Below are 19,700 nucleotides of genomic sequence, written 5' to 3'. Positions count from 1 at the left end.
AGCCAGCCCCCTTGGGGAATCTAAGGGCAACCTTGTCAGATCAGGCCAGGGCCCATCAGTCCAGCATTTTGTCTTCCATGGAGGCCAACCAGATGCCTTAGGGGTGCTCTTCAGCAGGAAACGGAGACCCTCCCCTGTCCCCCACCCTTGAGCCTTCTCCTTGGCTTATAGCAAGACCCACACAGCATGCTAAGCAACGATGGGCTTCAGGTGCTGCTAAGGTCATCATGGCTTCTACAACCAACTCGGTTACCACAATACGCCTGCCAGGCCAGAGTGGGAAGTGATCTGAGACAGGGCTTGAAAAAGGAAAAAGCACCCCTTGGGGAGTAGATTCTGCCGACAGGTAGTTCTCAACATTTCATTTATTTTATTTAACAAAGTTATAATACAGTTCGGCTCCTGGCAGCTTAAAAAATTGATAAATAAAAAAACCCCATAAAAAACCCATCCCATCCACCCCTCTGGCAGAACCACCCAATCCTGTCAGCCATCCGATCGGTGTCCGTCTCCTTTCGTGATGATTCAGGAGACGATGAAGCCCAAGTGATCAGGAAATGCCATTAAAAAACTTCCTTTATTTCTGAAGGCCCCGGCTGAGGCCCCCGTCCCGCCCTCCGGGCACCAGGCAACCCCTTACCTCAGGAGCCCCTGCTCCTCCCTCCCCCCCACCTCCACCCATCAGGCCTCTAGGTGCCTGGTGAGGCGGCGCAGCTTCTGCTTCTTGTTCCTGTTCCCGTGTCTCTTCCACGGCTTCACGGCTCCATCGGCCAAGTCAGGTCCAGAAGGGGGGTGGGCAGCTGTCCCTGCTGAATAGCCCAGTCTGGCCCGGTTGCCTCTGGTCAGGGCCTGGACATTCTCCTGGAAGACAGGCACAGCATTGAAGCCCCGTCCAGGGACAGGCAAATGTTGCCCCGAAGGGGAAGAGGCTGCTGGGTATTGGATGGCCGGAGGGCAAACCCTCCAAGGAGCTTTCCAAGCACTAGCTGTGCGAGAGGAGGGGGGATGGGAAAAAGCCTTGTGCAGATCACCTTTCTTTCTGGAGAACCAACCGTTGCCCACCCTGCTCCTGCTCGGCCCTAATAAAAACACACGACCCCTTTAGAAGCCGCTGTGCTACACTTGGTGTTGAGCCCTTGTGGATCTTATGGCGTTGCCATGGCTGCATTTATTTTAAGTGCTTAAGACTGCCAGTTGGGTTGCGTTTGCACAACATGTTAACTTGGTTAGAGTTAACCTTGCTTAATTTAGGCTTCCTGCACTCTGCAAAGCCAGCTCCTCTGAAGTGAGCTTCCGGCTAACAACAGATTGTGGAAGCCCAATCAACGTTGGGGGGAGGAGTGTTCCCGAGACAGAGGGAGGAGAGGTGGGACTGGGTAGGGGGACGGAGGCACGTAGGAGGGCAAATGCCAGGGCAGGAGGTTCATCTGGGTCAGTCCAGCAACTCTCCCCTCTCCTTTCTGGAGACCGAGTCTGTTTTGAACCCCATTAGGGCAGGAAGATGAGGGGGCACCGGGCACGTCAGTCGTCCTGGCCATTTGCAGTGCTCCAAATCCTGAAAGCTGCTCTGTTCGGGGGTGCACCCCCCCCACCACTTCAGGGAGGAGCAAGACCAGGACCACTGACCGCCTGAGGCCTCCCCCTGCCTCACCTGGTGGAAGAAGGCCAGGTCCATTGGGTCCTCCGTCTGCTTCGCCTTGGGGCCCCTGCCAGGCAGCTGCTGCTGCCCGTGACGCTGTGCTGCTGCCCCTTTGCTGGGATGAAGCTGCTCGAGCCCCTGCTGGAAGAGCTTGGCATCCGTGCCCGGAGGTGGGTGGCAATAGAGCAGCTTGCCCTGCAGGGAAGGCCAGGAGAAGAAACATTCAGGAGCCGCCTGCCACCTGGGGGAGCAAGGCCGTGCCCACAGGACCCAAACCAGCCCTGGGCGACCCCCGGTCCCTGCCCAGGCAGCCAGCGTTCCACTAATCCTTGGCCTCCCCATTCCTGGGTATTCCTTGCTTTCTGGCCAGGTTCACACATCGGGTTAAACCACCTGCAGTTTGGTTTGGGCTTGGGGTAAAGGTGGGAAAGCAGGTAGAATGGTTTCTCCAAGTAAAAGCAGCCAAGCCCGGTCTGTGGGCTACATCAACAGTTGAAGACTTGCTGGGCAGTTGCTGCATACGGTCCATCCGGCTTCTACTTCTCTGTTCTAGGATGTGTCTTCCCATTTGGATCAGAAATCCTAGAGTAAAGGAGGCTTCTCCCCCCTCACAGGAATCATGGGGGCGGGGTGGTGGTGCTCTGGGGGGCTTTGCCTCCTCCAAGGCCAGAGACCGGCTGAGGTCAAGCAGAACTACCAGCCCCTGGGACAAAAGGATGCATCCTCCACGCCTCCACTTTTGAAAGCGGTTCTGCCCCAAGGCCGGCACTGCGGCTCAGATACCAGAAAACGTACCGTGACAAAGTCCTTCAGCACCAGACGGGCTGAGCGGGGCTGGTCGGGCTGCCCATGGTCTGTCATGAAGCCCCTCATGCCTGTGTGGTGGGGAGGGAGAAAGCCAGAGGCCGGGGGTCACCACACCTGCAGGACAAGCATCGTGGGGGGGAAGCAAGCCCAGGCCCCAAGGCCTTTGCTGGGGAGACAAGAGGGCCACCCAGAGCTTAGCCTAGCCCCTGGTGGGGCCTCCCAGGGGGGTGTTTACTCACAGCCCAGGGCCGAGAGAAGCTCCTCCGCTGTGGGTGTCCAGTCAGGGTCTTCATCCTCGCGTGGCCGGAGGATGCTGATCCCATAAGTGGCCTCCAAGACTGGCCGAGGGATCCTTTGGCAGACGTGGGGGAGTGAAGGAACTGCTTTTGGAGTGGGGGCCCTCTTTCCCTTTTGAGACCCCCACCCCACGCGCCTCCCCTCCTCACTCTAGAACAGCTGAGCCCCACCTGGGTGGGCCAGCCCCTCCCCTTCTGCCTCCCAGTTGTTTCCAGATATTGGGGACCTGAAGGACCTGCCCTCTCCGGCCAGAGGCCCACCACCAGCCTCCCTTATTCAGGAAACTGGCTTATTCAGGAAACCAATTCTCTAGAGAAGTGTTTCTCAACCTTGGTAGCTTGAAGATGGGGGGGACTTCAACTCCCAGAATCCCCCAGCCAGCAACGCTGGTTGGGGGTTTCTGGGAGTTGAAGTCCCCCCCATCTTCAAGCTTCCAAGGTTAAGAAACACTGCTCTAGAGGGAAGACCACCCCACCCCACAGCAAAGGCTGTGAAGAATATTGGCAGAGTCATTCACAAGTTCTTTCCTCCCTCTCTCCCCCCACCCCCCGGCCAGGCTTCTCCCTTCCCTACCCACCCTCAGTAACCTCCCCTGCCCGGCCATGGTGCACCCCGAGAAAGGATATGAGGGTGATGGGGGGGACGTGGTCGCGCAGCTGATCGATGGGCAAGATGCCGCTGCAAACCATTTCAGCTTTGGTGGAGACGAAGGAGGGCATCACCAGGCCAGGGCAGTCGCAAAGGCAAAGGGAGGGCTCCACGAACAGCGTCTGCAAAGCCGCCCCACCCACCCCCCCACAGCTCAGGACAAGCCTCTCCCTCCTGCAGGGGAGGAGGGGGCAGGCCGGCCCAGGGCAGGGCTTCCTCCACAGCACAGCCAGGGGGGCTCCATGGGCCTTCCCATCCCAGGGCTTCCGCACCCCCCGCCTTTGTGCTCACGGGGGAACTGGCAAGGGCCCTTTGCCACCTCCCGGGCTCTCCAAAGAAAAGAAGGAGGCAGACAACAGGGCACCCCTTTGTTGGGCCAGATGCCAGGCCTTTCCCGGATGGAGATTCAAAGGGGGGGGGCTCACTGCCAGGGGGTGACGAAGCAGGAGGGAGGGAGGGAGGGGTCTCTGACCATCAGCCCACAGAGCTGCTCACAGTACCTGGAAGTGTTTTGTGCGTCCTGGCGTGGCAGAGACAGACACCTTCTTCTTTCCGAGAATGGTGTTGATGGTCGAGCTCTTCCCCACGTTGGGATAGCCCACCTGGGAAGGGAAGGGAAGGAGGGAGGGAGGAAGGGAGGGGCCGGAGCAGATACTGGTCACTTCAAGGAGCTTGGCTGAATCATGTCTGTGTGAGCTGGCTGCTTTTGAGGGCCACCTGCTTGGGAAAGGGCCAGGTGGGCTTCCTCCCAGTAAGAGATAGAAGCTACAGGAAGGCACTCCCTGAAGACAAGGCGTCTGACAAGCCCTCGGTGATCCAGAGGGGCCAGGGGTCCCACTCAAAGAGGGGCTGCACAGCCACCTCGGGGAGGTCTTGACTGGGATTTCGGCCCCAAGCAGGAGCCCCTCCTGAAGCCCCTCTTCAGGCTCTAAGAGTCCAGGAATTTAAGGGTTAATTTAAGTTGTTTTTTTTCAACAGGTTGTGAGGAAAAGTTAGGTGTGCTAGAAGAAATAAGCCAAAATGGAGGTCTGACTGCAGACAATGAAAAAGCTGCTTGTAAAAGTGATATAAGTAGAGGAGCCTGAGCCCAAGACCCAGCAGCCCATCCCCCTCTAGGCCTCCCCTCCTCAGCCTGGCCATCGCTGCTCACTGTAACTCAGCAATGAGGAAAAGTGCTCTGTCTCCCCCGCCTCCCACCCCCCAAGAAGCCTTCTCACACAGTCCACACTTCCCCCAGCACAGCCTTTGGCCATCCAGGACCAGGAAGGAGCCCCACTTCATCCCTCATGGCAGCAGCACTGGAGGGTGTGTGTGTGTGTGTGTGTTCCCTTGCCCAAGCCCCCCTCCCCCGCCTGCTCTGCAGGGAAGGTGGGTGGGAGTCAAGCCAAAGGAGGGCCTGACAGCCAGCGTGTCCCCAGGGCAACCATTAACTCACCAAGCCAACGGTCAGCTCTCCTTCTCTGACCTTCTTCCTCCCAGCATGAACGGCTTTAAATATCTCCAGGAGCTCATCTCTTTGTACCAGGCGGCTGCTGTTTCTGACGGGGAGGTCCTGGGGGGGCAGTGCTGGTTGTGAGAGCTCAGCCCTGCTTCTCCCCAAGGGCACAACGGGGGTCTCATGCTCCCCATCTTCAGAGCAGGTCAGCCAGGCTTCCTCCTCCTCCTCTTCTTCACAGTCCTCATACACGTCACCGTCTTCCTCTGTGTCGCTCTCCTGCTGGGTGCCAGGGGGGCTCCCTCGGTGGGTGGTCTGCTCCTCCCTTGGGCTGGGACCTTGGCCAACCGGCTCTGCTGCTTCCATGGTTTCCAGCTCCTGAGCAAAGGAAAGGGGACGCCTGTGGCCAAAAGCCACAGAAGAGACCCCCTTTCCCCCCCGAACAGACTCCATGCATCCCCTCCTTGCCAGAGAGGGTGTGGCACAGCTGCCAGGTGAAGCGGGTGTAACACAAACAGCACTCCCCAGCCAGAGAGGAACCAAAGAAAAGCCAGAGAAGGGGTGGGGAGGGCAGAAGACCACGCCTGTCAAGGCGGTCCACGCAAGGCACTCACCGGGCAGGAAGTGCAAGGCGGCCACTTGAAGCAGCTGAAAGTTTGGGTGCCATGTAACCCTCTGGTTTTTGGGAGGCCAAGCAGGGCTTCTTCGTCCACCAACCAACCCCCGGTTTCCTCTTACCCCAGGATTGGCCCCCAGCCGGTTCCCCTCTGCCAAGGCCGACCAGAAGACCACGCGGGCCCCTTCCCGCTCGAAGAACCGGGCCCAGGCCAAGCGCTGCTCCTCCCCCAGCAGGTCCGCTTTATTGAGCAGGATGAGGTTCTCCTTCTCTGGGCTGATTTCCTTAGCGTAGCATTCCTGCAAGATATGCCAAGCGACGGGAGACTGAAGTGAGGGGATCCCCTCCCTCTAAAAGATGCTGTGGAAGAAAACCTGGCAGCTGGACTTCACAGGAAGGATCCCTCTGGAGGAGGAAGAGGTGTGGAGACCCAAGAACGTGAAGGTGGGAGTCCAGCCGAGAACATTCGGGCAGGAAGGAGACGAGAAAAAGGTCTGCTCCCGGCTGGCAGAAGGTCTAGATCCTCTTGGGTCTGATTGAGTCTTCAGAACCTTCAGGGAGGAGGGGCAAAATAAAGAACAACTTGGCCAGGAGAGCAAGATCCCAAAACTTCCTCAGAAATTTCTAGTTTTGGAGAGACAATCAAAGCCAGCTCAGAGAAGTACTAGCTGAGTTCTCGTGGCCAGAAACCACCAAGTCAAAGGAAGCACAGGAGAACTGGGAGCCGTGCGAAAATACGACCCTGGAAGTGCAAATACAACACAAGAAGAGCCACACTGAGGGCTTTCTGGCTCTATCGATGGAGGGAAAGGACGGGACGGACCCATGGCTCGGACGGGAACAGGTGAGGAGGACGGTGCTCACCTCCAACTTTGTTTCCATTTATTCCTTAAAGGGGATCTGGGTTTAAGTGGACGTAACAAAAAAACCGGACAAAAGAAAGGAACGGTAACCCAACATGGCTGCCCAAGGAATAGACACCAGCAATTTGGGTCAAGCTGAAAAGAAGTGACCAGAAGCAGAGTGCCAGGCTCTGGCCCAGACTCTGTAAAGGACTGGACGATTAGCAAATCTGGAGGGGGGCGCTCCTAAGGCTGAGGCAGGGGTGAAATCTAAAAATTTTCCCTACGGGTTCTGTCGGCGTGGCTTGGAGGGGGGGTGTCCTGTGACCAAGCCACGCCCACTCAGTCACAAGACGCCCCAAGCCACGCCCACAGAACCTGGTAGGAAAACATTTTAAATTTATATTCTGCTGCCTGCTCACCATCCGCACTTCCATGGCACATGGACCAGGGTAGCGATGGTGGCGGCACATTCAAGAAGGAGAGCAGCTCCGGTAACTTTCAAACTGTCAAATGATCTGTCAAACTGCAGGCAGCCGGCAGGCAGAAGTAGTAGCCTGCAGTACTGAGTTCTAACCACTGCGGCTCTTGAGCCTCCACGGGGACAAACACCGAGTGCTACACCTGGTTGGGTGGGGTGGGGGGAAATCCCCGGATGGGAACATTCTGAGCAACAAGGATCTCAGTGGAAAGGATCTCAGTGCTTTGGTGGATCCCAATCCAAATGTGAGCCAAGAGTGTGATGCCAATACAAACAAAAGGGAAGATGGTCAAGAGGATCTCTTGCTCCGCTCTAACCTGCGTTGCTCAGATCGCACCCAAATCCAGTTCTGAGCACCTTCTAGGAAAGACATCAAAAGTCAAGCGGGGGGGCGCACACTGAGAAAAGTCATTTCAGAAGGGATGACGACAGAAAGTCGTGGAAGCTTGGTGCCAACTTCCAGCAGAGGTAGATGGCCAATCGTCAGAAATTGAGTTTAAACATCCCTGGGGGAAACACATGTCTATCATCCGACAAAAATTTAAAAACAAACAAACAGCAACAACAAAACCTAAAGGGCAGACTCCATGGACTACTAGCTCTCTTTCTACCATCTGTTTTCTACGTTTCTAGGTTGTCCATCTGGAGCATGTCCAGAAAGCAACCAAAATGGGCCTGAAGGGAAAATTTAGGAGGGACAATAGGAAACGCAGGGTTTGTTCGAGAGACAAGAAAGCTGTCCTTAAACATTTGAAGGGCCATTATGAAGAAGACAGGGTTAGGTAAGAAGACAGAACAAGCATCGATGGGTTTCCATTACAAGGAAGTTGATTTTGGCTGGAGCTCAGGAAATGTTTTGTAATAGTAACAGCTGTTCAGCAACAGAAGAGAAACTTCATGAGGTGGCCTAGTTCCCTCTGTTGGAGGCGTTTCGAAAGGCCGCCTGTTGGGGATGCTAGACAGTGGGGGAGCTCTGCACTGGGCAAGGTGCTGGACTAGAATTCAGGCGTCTCCAACTTTGGCAACTTTACGGCTTGTGGACTTCAACTCCCAGAACGTTGGCTGAGGAAATCTGGGAGTTGAAGTCCACAAGCCTTAAAGTTGCCAAGCTTGGAGATGTCTGGACTAAATTATCCCCAGAATCGGATGGTTCTGTAGTTATGGTCATGAAAGGATGAGTTGTCTTCAGGCAGAAAGTCACAGCCACAAGAACTTTCTTCTTGTTTCCGGTAGAGGAGCCGACTCTGTTCAGTCACATGAAATTTTCCAGCTTATATTTATAAACATTGTCGCCCTGTGACGGCATCAGTTGGACGATGAATGTCACCAAGTAGAGTCCTCCCAGGGAATTCCTCCACTGTCTGCTGAGAATTTTCTCCTGACAGAAGGTGATCAGCTATCCCATACTAACCACCAGGGGAAATTTAATGCAATTAAATTAGTGGAAACGCTGGAGGAATGGGACTCTCCAGCACTAGATTTCTTGAAGGAAACCAAAACTGCATGCAACCAAACATCTTTCTTGGGCTTAATTCCAGTGCTAGAGTGTCCCATTGACACATACGCTCCCAATGACTGCAGCCTGCAAGACTGTCCTAAGCCTTAGGAGTGTCCCCGATGGCCACCCCCCCCCCAGATCGGATAATCATCCTGCCCCTTACGGAGTCTGGGCCTGAGCCTCACGCTCTGCTTCTGGTCACTTCTTTTCAGCTTGACCCAAATCACTGGCGTCTATTCCCTGGGCAGCCAAAAACTTTTTTTTTTTTTTTTTGTTACATCCAGTTAAAACACAGTTCCCCCTTCAAGGAATAAATGGAAACAAAGCTGGAGATGAGCACCGTCCTCCTCGCCTGTTGCTGGGCTAGCAATGGTTAGTAGGATCTCTTGGCAAGAGAGGCTAAGAGGTCAAGTACAGTTCAGGTGGCAAAGGAAGAGGATGGATAGGTATGTCAGAACTATAAAAACAAAACTCAGAATGAGGATTGATTTAGTTATCAAATTTGTAAGTCACCCGTCTTGCTGGAGGCAATTCTAAGGATGGTAAGAATAAAAAATGGTTTCTATACCCAAAAGAAATGCCAACTCTGCTCAGTTAGGGAAGCCCAAAGACCAACAGGTAACAAAGAAAAGGCAGACCTGTTCAAGGCCCATTTTGATTCACCCTTCACCTCAAAAAAAAAGAAAAAAAAAGCCACCAGGCGCTGGACTGAAGGTTGAAACGGAGAGAAACACAGTCAGGGAAGGCGTCTTTCAATCTCCAGAAGCAGAGAAACTGCACCGTGTGCTGCCAAAGGAAGGAGGTGAGGGATTGGAGGCTTCTCTTAACTGAAGTGTGGCCAATAGCTGGAGAAAAGCCAAGTTGCCTCTCTCTTCGAAGGCACGGAAGACACAGAAGACTAAAGACTGGGCAATCTGACACGGATCTCCATGAGAGAGCAGATGACAAAAGAACCCTGATACCTGAGGAAAGGGCCTCAGGAGACAGACGGGCCACAGTTGGAGGAGGGGCAGCTCAGGCCACCTCAGGGACAGGTGGGACAAGCACGGGAAGCCTTTCCCAAGGGACCTTCCTCTCTCTTTAGTCCCCAAAAAACTAGGGAGGGTCCCTTGGGAAAGGCTTTTTGCCCACCTGCAGACCAAGTTGCTTCCTATCAGAGGTCACCTAAGCTGTGGATCCTCCTCCCATCCCCTAAGGTCCTTCCCACAGCACAGCATCTCGCAGAATGATCTGAAAGCACTCTGAAAAAATGTAATTGCCAGAAACCAGCATGGGTCTCTCAAGGAATCTTTTTTTTTTTTTTTGCTAGACTAATCCTTTCATTTTTGATTTGCTAATGTACATAACAGGCTGTTAAGAATACTATAACTTAATATATCATCATTGGAAACATAATCCTAAAAATAAGAGGAATTGGATAATGGAACCACATAACCCATTATGATGATTTAGATTTTCTTTCACTGGGCATTTTAGGGCAAAGGCTAAACAGGCATTTATTTCTGCAGGAAGCCAGGACTTTGTTTCAGTGGTCTAAACAGCCTCCTTGAGCTCCATCATGCTGTGATTCATGCTCTTTACTAACTACAAGCATGTCCATTACTAAACAATACATCATCAGACCCCAATCGGACTACCCTTCATTGCATGTAGAGTTGATTGAGCAATCTAGCATGAGTGAGAAAGCGCAAGTCACAGCAAATTTTGGTATTCAGAGCTGGAACCAGAAGGACCTGAAGGCAGACGAGGACCTCATGACAATGCATTAATGTGCACCAGAAAGCACCGGATAAACACTCTTTCCTCATTGTTATCAGGTCTATCACAATCTGGTGCTCTTAGGACATCTGGGACTCTCGGCGGTTTAATCCTGGAGGCAACCTCAAGAGATCAGAGGAACGAGGCAGGAGAGCTTTGGAGATGCCAGAGTAATCAGAATCTCCTCTTTGGAGATTCCACTGTAAGAGGAAACCCTGTACCTGAAATGATACAGGGCTTGCTGCCTGAGCAGGGGGTTGGACTAGAAGACCTCCAAGGCCCCTTCCAACTTTGTTATTCTGTTAAGAGGCTGAAAACCTCCAGGCTGCATTTTCTACTCTTTTTGCACGAGCTGCTGCTGATTCAGCCATTCTGTTTTCACATTTACCAATTTATGTCCTCGGTTGCAACGAAATACTTTTCTATCCATCACAGGAATTAAGACTTCTCCTCAAGCCCCCTGGTGATTTATTGAGACTCTTGTTAAACACCATCCATTTACGGTAAACCATGCACCAATCTGTCCTGCTAGTCCCCCCCCCCAAAACAGAGGTTGGCACCTATACAGATCTGAGCAGTTGAACGGCAATCCTGATAGCAGGTTTGTGGCTTTAAGTTAGTTTGCTGTAACATCCCATAATGTTCAGTTTTCCTGCCTGAATGTGCCAATCTGCAGTTGCTTGCAATTTTCCAAAACTATACCTTCTGGGTTCAGGAAGGGATTTGTCATGGTCTGGATATGGCCCAGGCAGTGCAAACAGGATGTTCCTGGAACCCTGGAACATTCCGTCCCAGCAAGAGTGAACTTCACCTGTCCCTGGTTCCAGACGCCAGGGGAGCAATGGGTCACACCCCATAATTTTCAATCAAAGGGACACTTTCCTAGATGGAAGCACCATGGTGGGAACGGACAGATACGGCCCACAGCTGAAGCCATCTCACTGGGATGGCTGCCAGTCTTAATAATGTGGACTGTGAGGAAGGCAGGATTTCTTGCTCCCTGGGCATCTCGTCCATTTGTCCTTGGGACAGAACATTTATCATTTCTCTGTGGGAGGAAATACCTGGGGGACGGAGGGCATCAGTGAGCTCAACGTGCACCCAGGCTCTATAGTGGGTTGCCTACTTGCATAAAAATGCCTGTCACACAGAGGCTCCTCCTGGCCTTGGTGAAGACTGGAGTCTGCTTGAGTAATGGATGCTGAAGGGAAAAGAGAAACTGCTGCAAGTGAAAGTCTGTGATGCGCAGCTGGCAAAAATGTGCAAAGTCTCAGCAAGTCCCTTGGGGACAAATGGTCACCTAGCAAATAACTCTGCAATTCTTAGATTCTGGCCCTCCATCTGAATAGCTCTGAAGTTCAGAGTTCCTGTCTTCTCACCCTGCCATCTTCCCTTTCTTTGCTCGTCTTTCTCTCCTGCGTGTGGCACCTCCTTCAAGAGCCCAGCCCCACAAATGGAGCACTTCACACCTTGGGAAGAAGCTCTTGGGACCCTGAATGCCCACGTGTTCCTCTGCCAGGAGGGTGTGGAAGGCAGCTTTGCTACCTTCCTCAGGCCCAGATGCGCGAAAACTCTGATCAGCCTGACCCAGCCTTTCCTAAACAGAGGAACCCAACTTTCAGAGGCACAACTGCTCTGAACAGAGGAAGCAAAGGAAGCTTCCTGCTTCTGCACGAGTCGCCACACTTGTGCCCAGGTCCTCCCCCTACCACCCCCCGCCTCAGCAATTCCCTGAGGGGCTTCATTCTGACCTGTTATTTGTGTGAGATGCAGTCTTTGGAAGAAGCCAAAATACACAATTTCTAATTTTCCAAGGACCAAACTATTCTGTTCCCACCCTAATTTTGACCAGGAGGCAGTATAGCTCGCCTGGCCTGGAACACAGGTGACTTTTAGCAGAAAGTGGAGTTGCTGCCTCAGTTTCTTTTACCTACCAGATCTCGGCATCTGAACAGGAGGGGGTTCCTGGCATCCACGATCTGAACCACCACATCGCTGCAAAAGAGAAGGCAAGGGCGCTATTCCCCCAGCTTAAAGCACGCCCTGAGCTCATGGCAGTCCTGACCTACAGGATCCCAGCATGGAGCCTGAGGCAGCAGCCAGCCAGCCAGCCAGCCAGCCCACACACACACACACACACACGTTGTGGCAGGCATGTTCCCGAGGCTGTTCCTTCATGGCAGGAGCCCCTCTCACAAGGGCCACCGGGCTCAGGCTCTGCCAAGAGCATCTTGTCCACAAGGAGACCCCTGGTTCACCCCTGGACACAGGCTGGACTGTCACAGTCAAAGCAGAGGTACCTTCTCTCTAGGACTCTCCAGAGCTGACGCCAGAAATCCAAATTTCGCTCAAACGGGGTCAGCAGGAGGTTCTCCTCTTCCTCCAGCCTGTAAGAATGCAGGGGAAGAGTGAGTCTTGGGGATTTTAAGGAAGCACATTCAGAGATGCTTTTAGTTAGTTTAGTTTAGTTTATTACATTTATATACCGCCCTTCTCCCGAAGGACTCAGGGCGGTGAACAGCCATGGTAAAAACAATATACAACAAAAATTAAAAAACTTAATTAAAATAATTCAATCATTGGCCAAATTTAAAACACCCACTAAAATCATTTTAAAACCCCTATCAAAACCCAATTTAAAAACCTTTATCCCATCAGACCAGTTTGCTGGAATAATAGGGTCTTCAAAGCATGACGGAAGGTGCGGAGGTCGGGGATCCTTTGTATGTCGGGGGGCAGTTCGTTCCATAGGGCTGGGGCCCCCACAGAGAAGGCTCTCCCTCTGGGGGTCGCCAGCCTACATTGTTTGGCCGACGGCACCCTGGGGAGGCCCTCTCTGTGGGAGCGTATTGGTCGGTGGGAGGCAATCGGTGGCAGAATGCGGTCCTGTAGATAACCAGGTCCTAACCCATGGAGGGCTTTAAAGGTGGTAACCAACACCTTGAAGCGCACCCGGAAGACCACCGGGAGCCAGCGCAGCTCGCGCAAGAAGGGTGTTACATGGGAGCGACGAGACGCCCCCATTATTACTCGCGCGGCCGCATTCTGGACCAGCTGGAGCCTCCGGGGGCTCCTCAAGGGGAGCCCCATGTAGAGAGCATTACAATAGTCCAGCCGGGAAGTGACGAGGGCGTGAATGACTGCACAGGGCGTCCCGATCCAGAAAGAGCCGCAACTGGGAGATCAAGCGGACCTGATAGAAAGCCCCCCTGGCCACGGTCATCGTTTGATCTTCGAAAGACAGCCGTGAGTCCAGGAGGACGCCCAAGTTGTGAGCCCTCTCTGAGGGGGGGTAAGATCTCATCCCCAATAGCCAGCGATGGTGTTAGCTGGCTATATCGGGCCTTTGGGAGCCACAGCCACTCAGTCTTGGAGGGGTTGAGTCTGAGCCTGTTCCTCCCCATCCAGATCCGCACGGCCTACAGGCAGCGGGACATCACGTCAAGGGCATCATTGGGGTGGCCTGGGGTTGAAATGTACAACTGCGTGTCATCGGCATACAGTTGACAATTCACCCCAAAGCCACGGATGATCTCATCCAGATTGATCTCTGGTTACAATCACATTTTTATTTAATGAATGATACCAGGAACTTGAGGGGCATAAATCCTGCAGAATACAATAGATCTGAAAGAACAATTTTGTGAGATCTCTCATCACTGACCCTTTTGCTGCATGAGATGGCTGACCCTAAACCGAAAATTTCCTTCCTGACTCTGGCTTCTGCCAGTTTGGCTTTTGCCAGTTTCCCCTGGAGGTGCAACTTGGAGCCCTCTCCCTCCAGATATGGCGGGGTGTGTGTGTGTGTGCGTGTCCTTTTCCTTTGCAGAAGCAATCTTCTCCATTTGTTGGCTAACTTTGTCCTCAGGGCTGTTTCTGCCATTTAATAAAAGCTTTGCTATTATCTGAATTTTATTTAACGCTATACTTTTATTTTCAGTCGATTTCATTTTAAAGCTGGGCCATGGCAAAACAGGAAGCAACACAAGGGCAATTTTTAAAAATTGCTTCATTCTGGATAATCTTGTTCAATGAGCGAACGTCCTCTTCCTGTCTTGGATGTTCAGTATATTGAGCGCTTCTTGACATTGGTTGAAAAACCATCTCAAAGAAGCTCCCAACATGCCCCATCAGTTTCTTTGTGGGGAGGAGAGCCTCTTTTACTCACTCCAGCCTCTTAAACTTGCTCATGTCCTTTGAACTCATGACTTGCCTCACTGTCTGGAAGTCTCTCATTTTTTACACTTATAAATTGCTCAGACAGTTGTCGCCTGAGGACATAACTTAAAAAAGGAAGAAAGATCATGAAAAGCCATTGCTGCAAACCAATATCCATTAACAGCAAAATACCAAATGGCATCAGCTGTTATATAGGCATGAAAGCCGTCTGGGTGACCTGGGCCAAGTCTTTCTCTCAGCCCAACCCTCCACACAGGGTTGTTGTTAAGGGGATAATAGGAGGAGGAGGAGGAGGAGGAGGAGGAAGCAGCATCAGCTGCCCTGAGGTGGCCAAATACGTATTTTAAAAGGGGCTGGGTAGGATTTTGTGGCTTTTTCTGGCTTCACATTAAACCAGGCTAAAGATTAAGGTCGACCTCAGGCTTTCTTCTACCCGCCTCCATTTTACTCTGTTTACTGACTGGGGCCTCCTACAGCAGTCATGAGGACACTTGTCTAAATCAAAGTGTTTGTCTGCCGACATTATATAATTTCTGCTGCTGATTATGTTCTTCTTTTCTGTCATGCTTGGGGGCTGAGGACCCATAGCCCTTTTGCCCAGGTATAAGGCAACTTTAAGACAGCCTCTTCCACCAAAAGGATTAGACAACAAAGGACTTCAACTGCCTCCATCCCTCTTTCTCCAATAGATATGAGAGAACCAAGATGAGGCTTGTGGGCTCCTCCCTCCCTCCCTCCCTCCCTCCCTCTTTCTCTCCCCCTCCTTCCTTGGCAGGCTCCCCAAGTCCCAACTTAGGCTTCTCAGGGGTTCTTTGCTGACTCCCTGGGCCAACGCCAGGCGAGAAGACCCACCAAGCAAGCTGCCTCCTCCATCTCAGGAAGCTGTCTCTTTCAGCCTGGTTCAATGCTGCAGGGCTTGTTTGTTTGTCCCATGGTGGCCTAGAAGAACCAAGCACAAAATGAAAAAAGAGGTTTGTTAGCCTACTGAATGCACCACAAAGAAACACTTGCTTCAGTATAGTAGAAAATTATCTTGGGAGAGACAGTTTTGGCAATGGAAACCAAAAGGCACTTGCCAGAGCAGTGTTCCCCAACCTTTCTGGATTGGTGGCCTGGCACAGGTGGGGGTGGGGAGGTGGGGAAAAGGGGGATGGTTTTGTGTGCATGCGTATAGCTTCATTTGTGTGAGTGGAGTTGCAAATGCTGGTGCCCACTGCTCGTGTAAGTTAATCTGTGCACACGCGCACACCGGCTGCCACTCACACGGCCTGGTTGAGAATAGGCCACAGCCTGGTAGTGGGCCATGGCACACAGATTGAGGACCCTAGAGGAAGGCTGAAAAGAGAGCTAGCTGGACAGGCTGGGAGGTGACTTTCTGGTTGGTGAGCCATTCAGGCAGTTCTTCCTGCCCCTCAGGGGAGATGGGAACTAACTTTTCGCAAGCAGCTTCTATACCCGAGAAGGGATAGTTAAAAGGAACACGGAAGGAAAAGAAGAACAGAACTCAAAACATTTTGTACCTATCCAAAATTCATGGGAGGACAGATTTCATAGAACACGGGAAAGAGCAGGAAGGGAAAACAAGTGATGGAAATTAAGTCTGAAGAGAGCTGGCTATTAGCTGCCTACAAGAGATGCAGAATTGTAGAATCTTAGAATTGGAAGGGACCCCGGAGGTCTTCTAGCCCAGCCTCTTGTCCTGCATAAAGTCCTTCCTTGGTGGCCTAGAAAAAAGGCAGGGCAAGTACAAGAACATGTTCAATCCTTGTTTTCCCCAAGGGCAAAGATCTCACCAAAAGGGTTCCCTATCATTAATGCTACACAAAAGCAATAATCCATATCAACATGTTACATAGGTCAGCTGAAGAACACAAAATATCACAATGTCGACTTTCCAAAAATATTTCTCTAGAGGAAGTTATGTTTTAAAAAGACAGGCGAGGCAACGAAAAGATGCCCTAATCTTGCCGCCTGCCATTATTCACGACCAGAGGAGGAAACAGCCCGCAGAGCACGCAAGATTTCAAGGCTCAATGAGACGATGAACAGTTCACAGGCTCCGATTCTCACAATTATTGTACTAGTAGAAATACGAAACCTAGTTTTACACTCAACGTATTCTTCACGATTAATCAAAGCTCACAAAGATCTTGATAGGGTTAAAACAAACAAAACCAGACACCTTTCAACAGAGTTTATTCATATTATCAAAGTTGCCTATAGCTTTAGCAAGCTCTCATTTAGTTGAGCAATAAAGGTGTTATCACCGTAGGGATCAAATTTGCAAACAATCACAAAGCTGGAAAGGGGAGTGAAGGCTTCAGGAGGGACGGGAGGGAGAGAGAGAAGAGAGAGAAGCGGAGGGGCTGAAAGTTTATCAGAGAAAATTTCAACTCCAGCATCCTGAGCCAAGAAAAAGGGAAAGGACCCAGCAGCGCTTCGCCCTCGGCCTACCTGGCCTTTGCTAGGAGACCCCCCCCAACACACACGGCCACACACACGCACACCCCGCTCCGCTCTCCGGAGCGGCCTGGTCCTTCGGGAGACGCACCTTCTGGGGATGCGCAGGACCCGCTCCTCCTCCTCCTCCTCCTCCTCCTCCTCCCGCGGCCGGCCGGCTTCCTCCGCAGCGCCGCAGCCGGGGGCCAGGCGCACGTTCAGCTTCTCTGCGGACGGAAAGCGGCGTCAGGCGGGCAGAGGCGTCCCCGCCGCCCGGCCCGGCCCGGCCCGGCCCTCCTCACCTGCGGCGAAGGCGGCGCCCGCCAGCTCCGCCGCCGCCAGGAAGGCCTCCAGCGGGCTCTGCTCCGTCAGCGACTGCGGCGGGGGGCGGCGGCCCTGCTCGCTCAGCTCGCTCGTGTGGCGCTGCGGGAGGAAACGCGCCGTCACCGGGAAGGGCCCGCGGGAGCTCCCCGGCAGGCCCCGCCCCGCCCCGCCCCGCGGGAAGGGAGTTAAGGGGGGAGGGAAGGGAAGCGGCGCGGCTCACCCATCCCGCCCCGCCCGCCCGGCCCCCGCGACGGAGGGAGCGCCCCAGCCCCGGCGCCTGCTTCTTGCCCATCGCGCGCCCGACGCTTCCGGTCCACGTGGCGGGCCGCAGCCAATCAGCGGTGCGGCCGAGAGCGCCGCCGCGAAGGCTCCGGGCAGAAACCGGAAACCGGCCGTTCCGGCGACGGCGGCCTCGAGGGGGCGCTGAAGGGCCGCCGCTCCTTCCGCTTTCCTCGGCGGAGCTTCGGAGGGGGAGGGGGAGGAGCGGAAACTTAAGGCTGAAGTGGGGGGGGGGGAGCGCTGGAAGGCGGCTGGCTAATGGCGGCCGACCCTTCAGGCTTCCGGGCAAAGAACACGGAGACGAGCGCGGGTGGCCTTTTCACCCGCCCCATCCCCATCCCCATCCCGCCTTCGCGCCGGCTGAAGGGGGCGGCGGTGTCAGGAAGGCGCCGCTTGGCTCCTTGTGCCGAAAACGGCCGAGGCCTCGCCGTCTGCAGGGGACGGAAGGCCTGCCGTGGCCCAAGCGCCAGGGGCACGCTCAGGCGGAGGCCAGGAAGGGACGCCTCTGTCCGGCCGCGGGGTTGGTCCGAAGGCCCGTCCGGCCACGCCTTGGGGCGGGGGAGAGCCGGCGTAAGCGCTTGCACGTGCAAGGGGAGCCTGGCGAGTTTGTTGCTCCCAGGACACACCGGCTGAGCGCCAAAACGTCCGAAGTCAGCCTGAGCACCTGGCGGGGCTGGGTGTGCGAGGCCAGGGAACGCTAAGGCTCCAGCAGAGAGAAGGGGAATTGGCCGGTCTCAGGCCGCTTCCATTCCACCGAGCAGGTTCTGGGATGGCTTTTAAGCTGAGAATGACGATTTGGTTGGGCACAGCTTTAGGCTGCCCTAAGAAAGTTCTGGACAACTTTCTTTGTCCAGAAAGTGTTCTTTCTGGACAAAGAAAGGCAAAGCCTCCAAGCTAAGATGTCCAGCAATGGCAGGAAGCACATCTTGGCCTCATCGAGTGCGTTGGGTTGGGAGTCCAGCACCAACAGAGGGAAGAGGGATAACAACCCCTTTCCGCTTACTGGGACTTGCCTGAGATCCTGCTCCACCCCCTAACACTCAGATCCTGCCGGCTGAAGAATCTTTCACTGGCCTGTGACTAAGCCCACCCCCATCTTCCCTTCTAGCACAGCATGCAAGGAGTTGTGTTTGTGTGGCACTGCTTCTCCTTCCCCTTGCCCCTCTGTCTAGATCGGTAATCCTGCCCCCCCCCCCCAGCAGAAATGGAGAAAGATCTATTTCTATCTTTATTTCTTAAGATTTGATTCCCACCTTCCTTTTGGGAGCTCAAGGCAGGATACATAATGCTTCCTCTTTTCCCCACAACAGCCCTGTGCGGTAGGGCAGACTGTGCATCTTAATTAGGGGGCTGATTAAGAGGGTTGGAGGCTAAAACATGTGAAGGGTGGTTGCAGGAATTGGGTATGTCTAGTTTAGTGAAAAGAAGGACCAGGGCAACAGGATAGCCATGTTCCAATATTTGAGGGGCCGCCAAAAAGAAGGGGTCAACCCATGTTCCAAAGCACCTGAAGGCAGGACCAGATAGAAGCAATGGGTGGAAGATCATTGAAGAGAGATCCAACCTAGAATTAAGGAGAAATTTCCTGACATGAGAACAATTAGTGGAACGGCTTTCTTCCAGAAGTTGTGGGTGCTCCAAGAAGAGGTTGGACAACCATTTGTCTTAAGTGGTATAGGAGCTCCTCCTTCAGCAGGGGGTTGTATTAGAAGACCTCCAAGGCCCCTTCCAACTCTGTTACTCTGATTTCCATAGCTATGGGATGTTTGAACCTGTGTCTGCCCGATGCCAGTGCAGCACCTTAGTTGCAGTCCATGGGATAGTCTTCCCCCTGGGACTTCCCATGGCTAGCCAGCATCTTTGAGAAAAGGCCCGAATGCCACAACATTTCCTGCTCAGAAGTGCCAGCTGGAACAAGTTCATACAACTCTAGGATAAAATTGGTCCCAGTGTCTGTCTCTTCACTGTGACCAGAAAGCTGAGTAAACAGGTACACCTGAGAACTCACATTAAACTTGGTTTACCAGTTCTTCAATCCATTGTGGCTTAGTGCTGTAGCAAACCCAGCTTTGTCCATTAGTCGATCAATATATCAGTTAATTCAGTTACCAGGTTAAGTGCACAGTCATACACTTTTTGAGATGGTCTGTTTACCTCTGAAACCCGAAGTGTAAAATCCTCCATAACATCAACCAGAGAAGCAAAACGGGAACAAAAATCCGCTGTTCAGGATTGGTTTATCTGGCAGCAAAAACCCGGAAAGCACCAGAAGCTTCCAGTCCCGGCATCAGCAGCCCTCCTGGTGCAATACCCGGCCTGTCAGGCCGAGCCTGGTGGGATGAGGCCGGGGGCGCTTTAAAGCCCCCACTGCGGGTCAGGAAATGGCTCAGATGGGCGAGGCTTGTCCAAAGGGAAAGCGTTGCGGTGGCCCCACCGGTGGAAGGGCTGCGACCGGCAG

At 53.3% G+C, this 19,700-nt stretch overlaps 1 protein-coding gene across 2 annotated transcripts; it reads right to left on the bottom strand.

The window, feature by feature from the left end:
* Positions 1-347: 347 nt before the first annotated feature.
* LSG1 (large 60S subunit nuclear export GTPase 1) lies at positions 348-17,255 on the bottom strand. 2 transcript variants are annotated; one of them, XM_070945368.1, is made up of 14 exons: positions 17,184-17,255; positions 16,942-17,062; positions 16,752-16,866; positions 15,053-15,139; positions 12,322-12,408; positions 11,956-12,016; positions 5,565-5,741; positions 4,827-5,204; positions 3,892-3,993; positions 3,371-3,513; positions 2,686-2,810; positions 2,435-2,514; positions 1,652-1,834; positions 348-861 (listed from the first exon to the last, which is right to left on the bottom strand). In XM_070945368.1, the coding sequence occupies exons 1-14, from the start codon at positions 17,253-17,255 to the stop codon at positions 682-684; spliced, it is 1,911 nt and encodes a 636-aa protein (XP_070801469.1). In that variant the 3' UTR covers positions 348-681. The 2 variants fall into 2 exon arrangements, with proteins under 2 accessions (XP_070801469.1, XP_070801470.1); XM_070945369.1 differs by lacking the exon at positions 2,435-2,514 and having other exon boundaries at positions 683-861.
* Positions 17,256-19,700: the final 2,445 nt, after the last annotated feature.

The sequence above is a fragment of the Pituophis catenifer genome, unplaced genomic scaffold (genome assembly GCF_029215685.1).
Source record: "Pituophis catenifer annectens isolate HBS135680 unplaced genomic scaffold, rPitCat1.0.hap2 SCAF_6, whole genome shotgun sequence".
Taxonomy (NCBI): domain Eukaryota; kingdom Metazoa; phylum Chordata; class Lepidosauria; order Squamata; family Colubridae; genus Pituophis; species Pituophis catenifer.
Note: the sequence above shows the minus strand (reverse complement) of the source record. Positions and strands in the feature narration are given on the sequence as shown.

What these genes read in the sequence shown, in the direction of transcription:
- LSG1 (XM_070945368.1), bottom strand. Translation starts at nt 17,255, where the DNA reads ATGGGCAAGAAGCAGGCGCCGGGGCTGGGGCGCTCCCTCCGTCGCGGG. An exon ending in GAGAGCTGACCGTTGGCTTG is followed by an intron (nt 3,994 to 4,826) that starts GTGAGTTAATGG and finishes TTCCCTTCCCAG; the next exon opens with GTGGGCTATCCCAACGTGGG. An exon ending in CACGTCCCCCCCATCACCCT is followed by an intron (nt 2,811 to 3,370) that starts CATATCCTTTCT and finishes TTCACTCCCCCA; the next exon opens with CGTCTGCCAAAGGATCCCTC.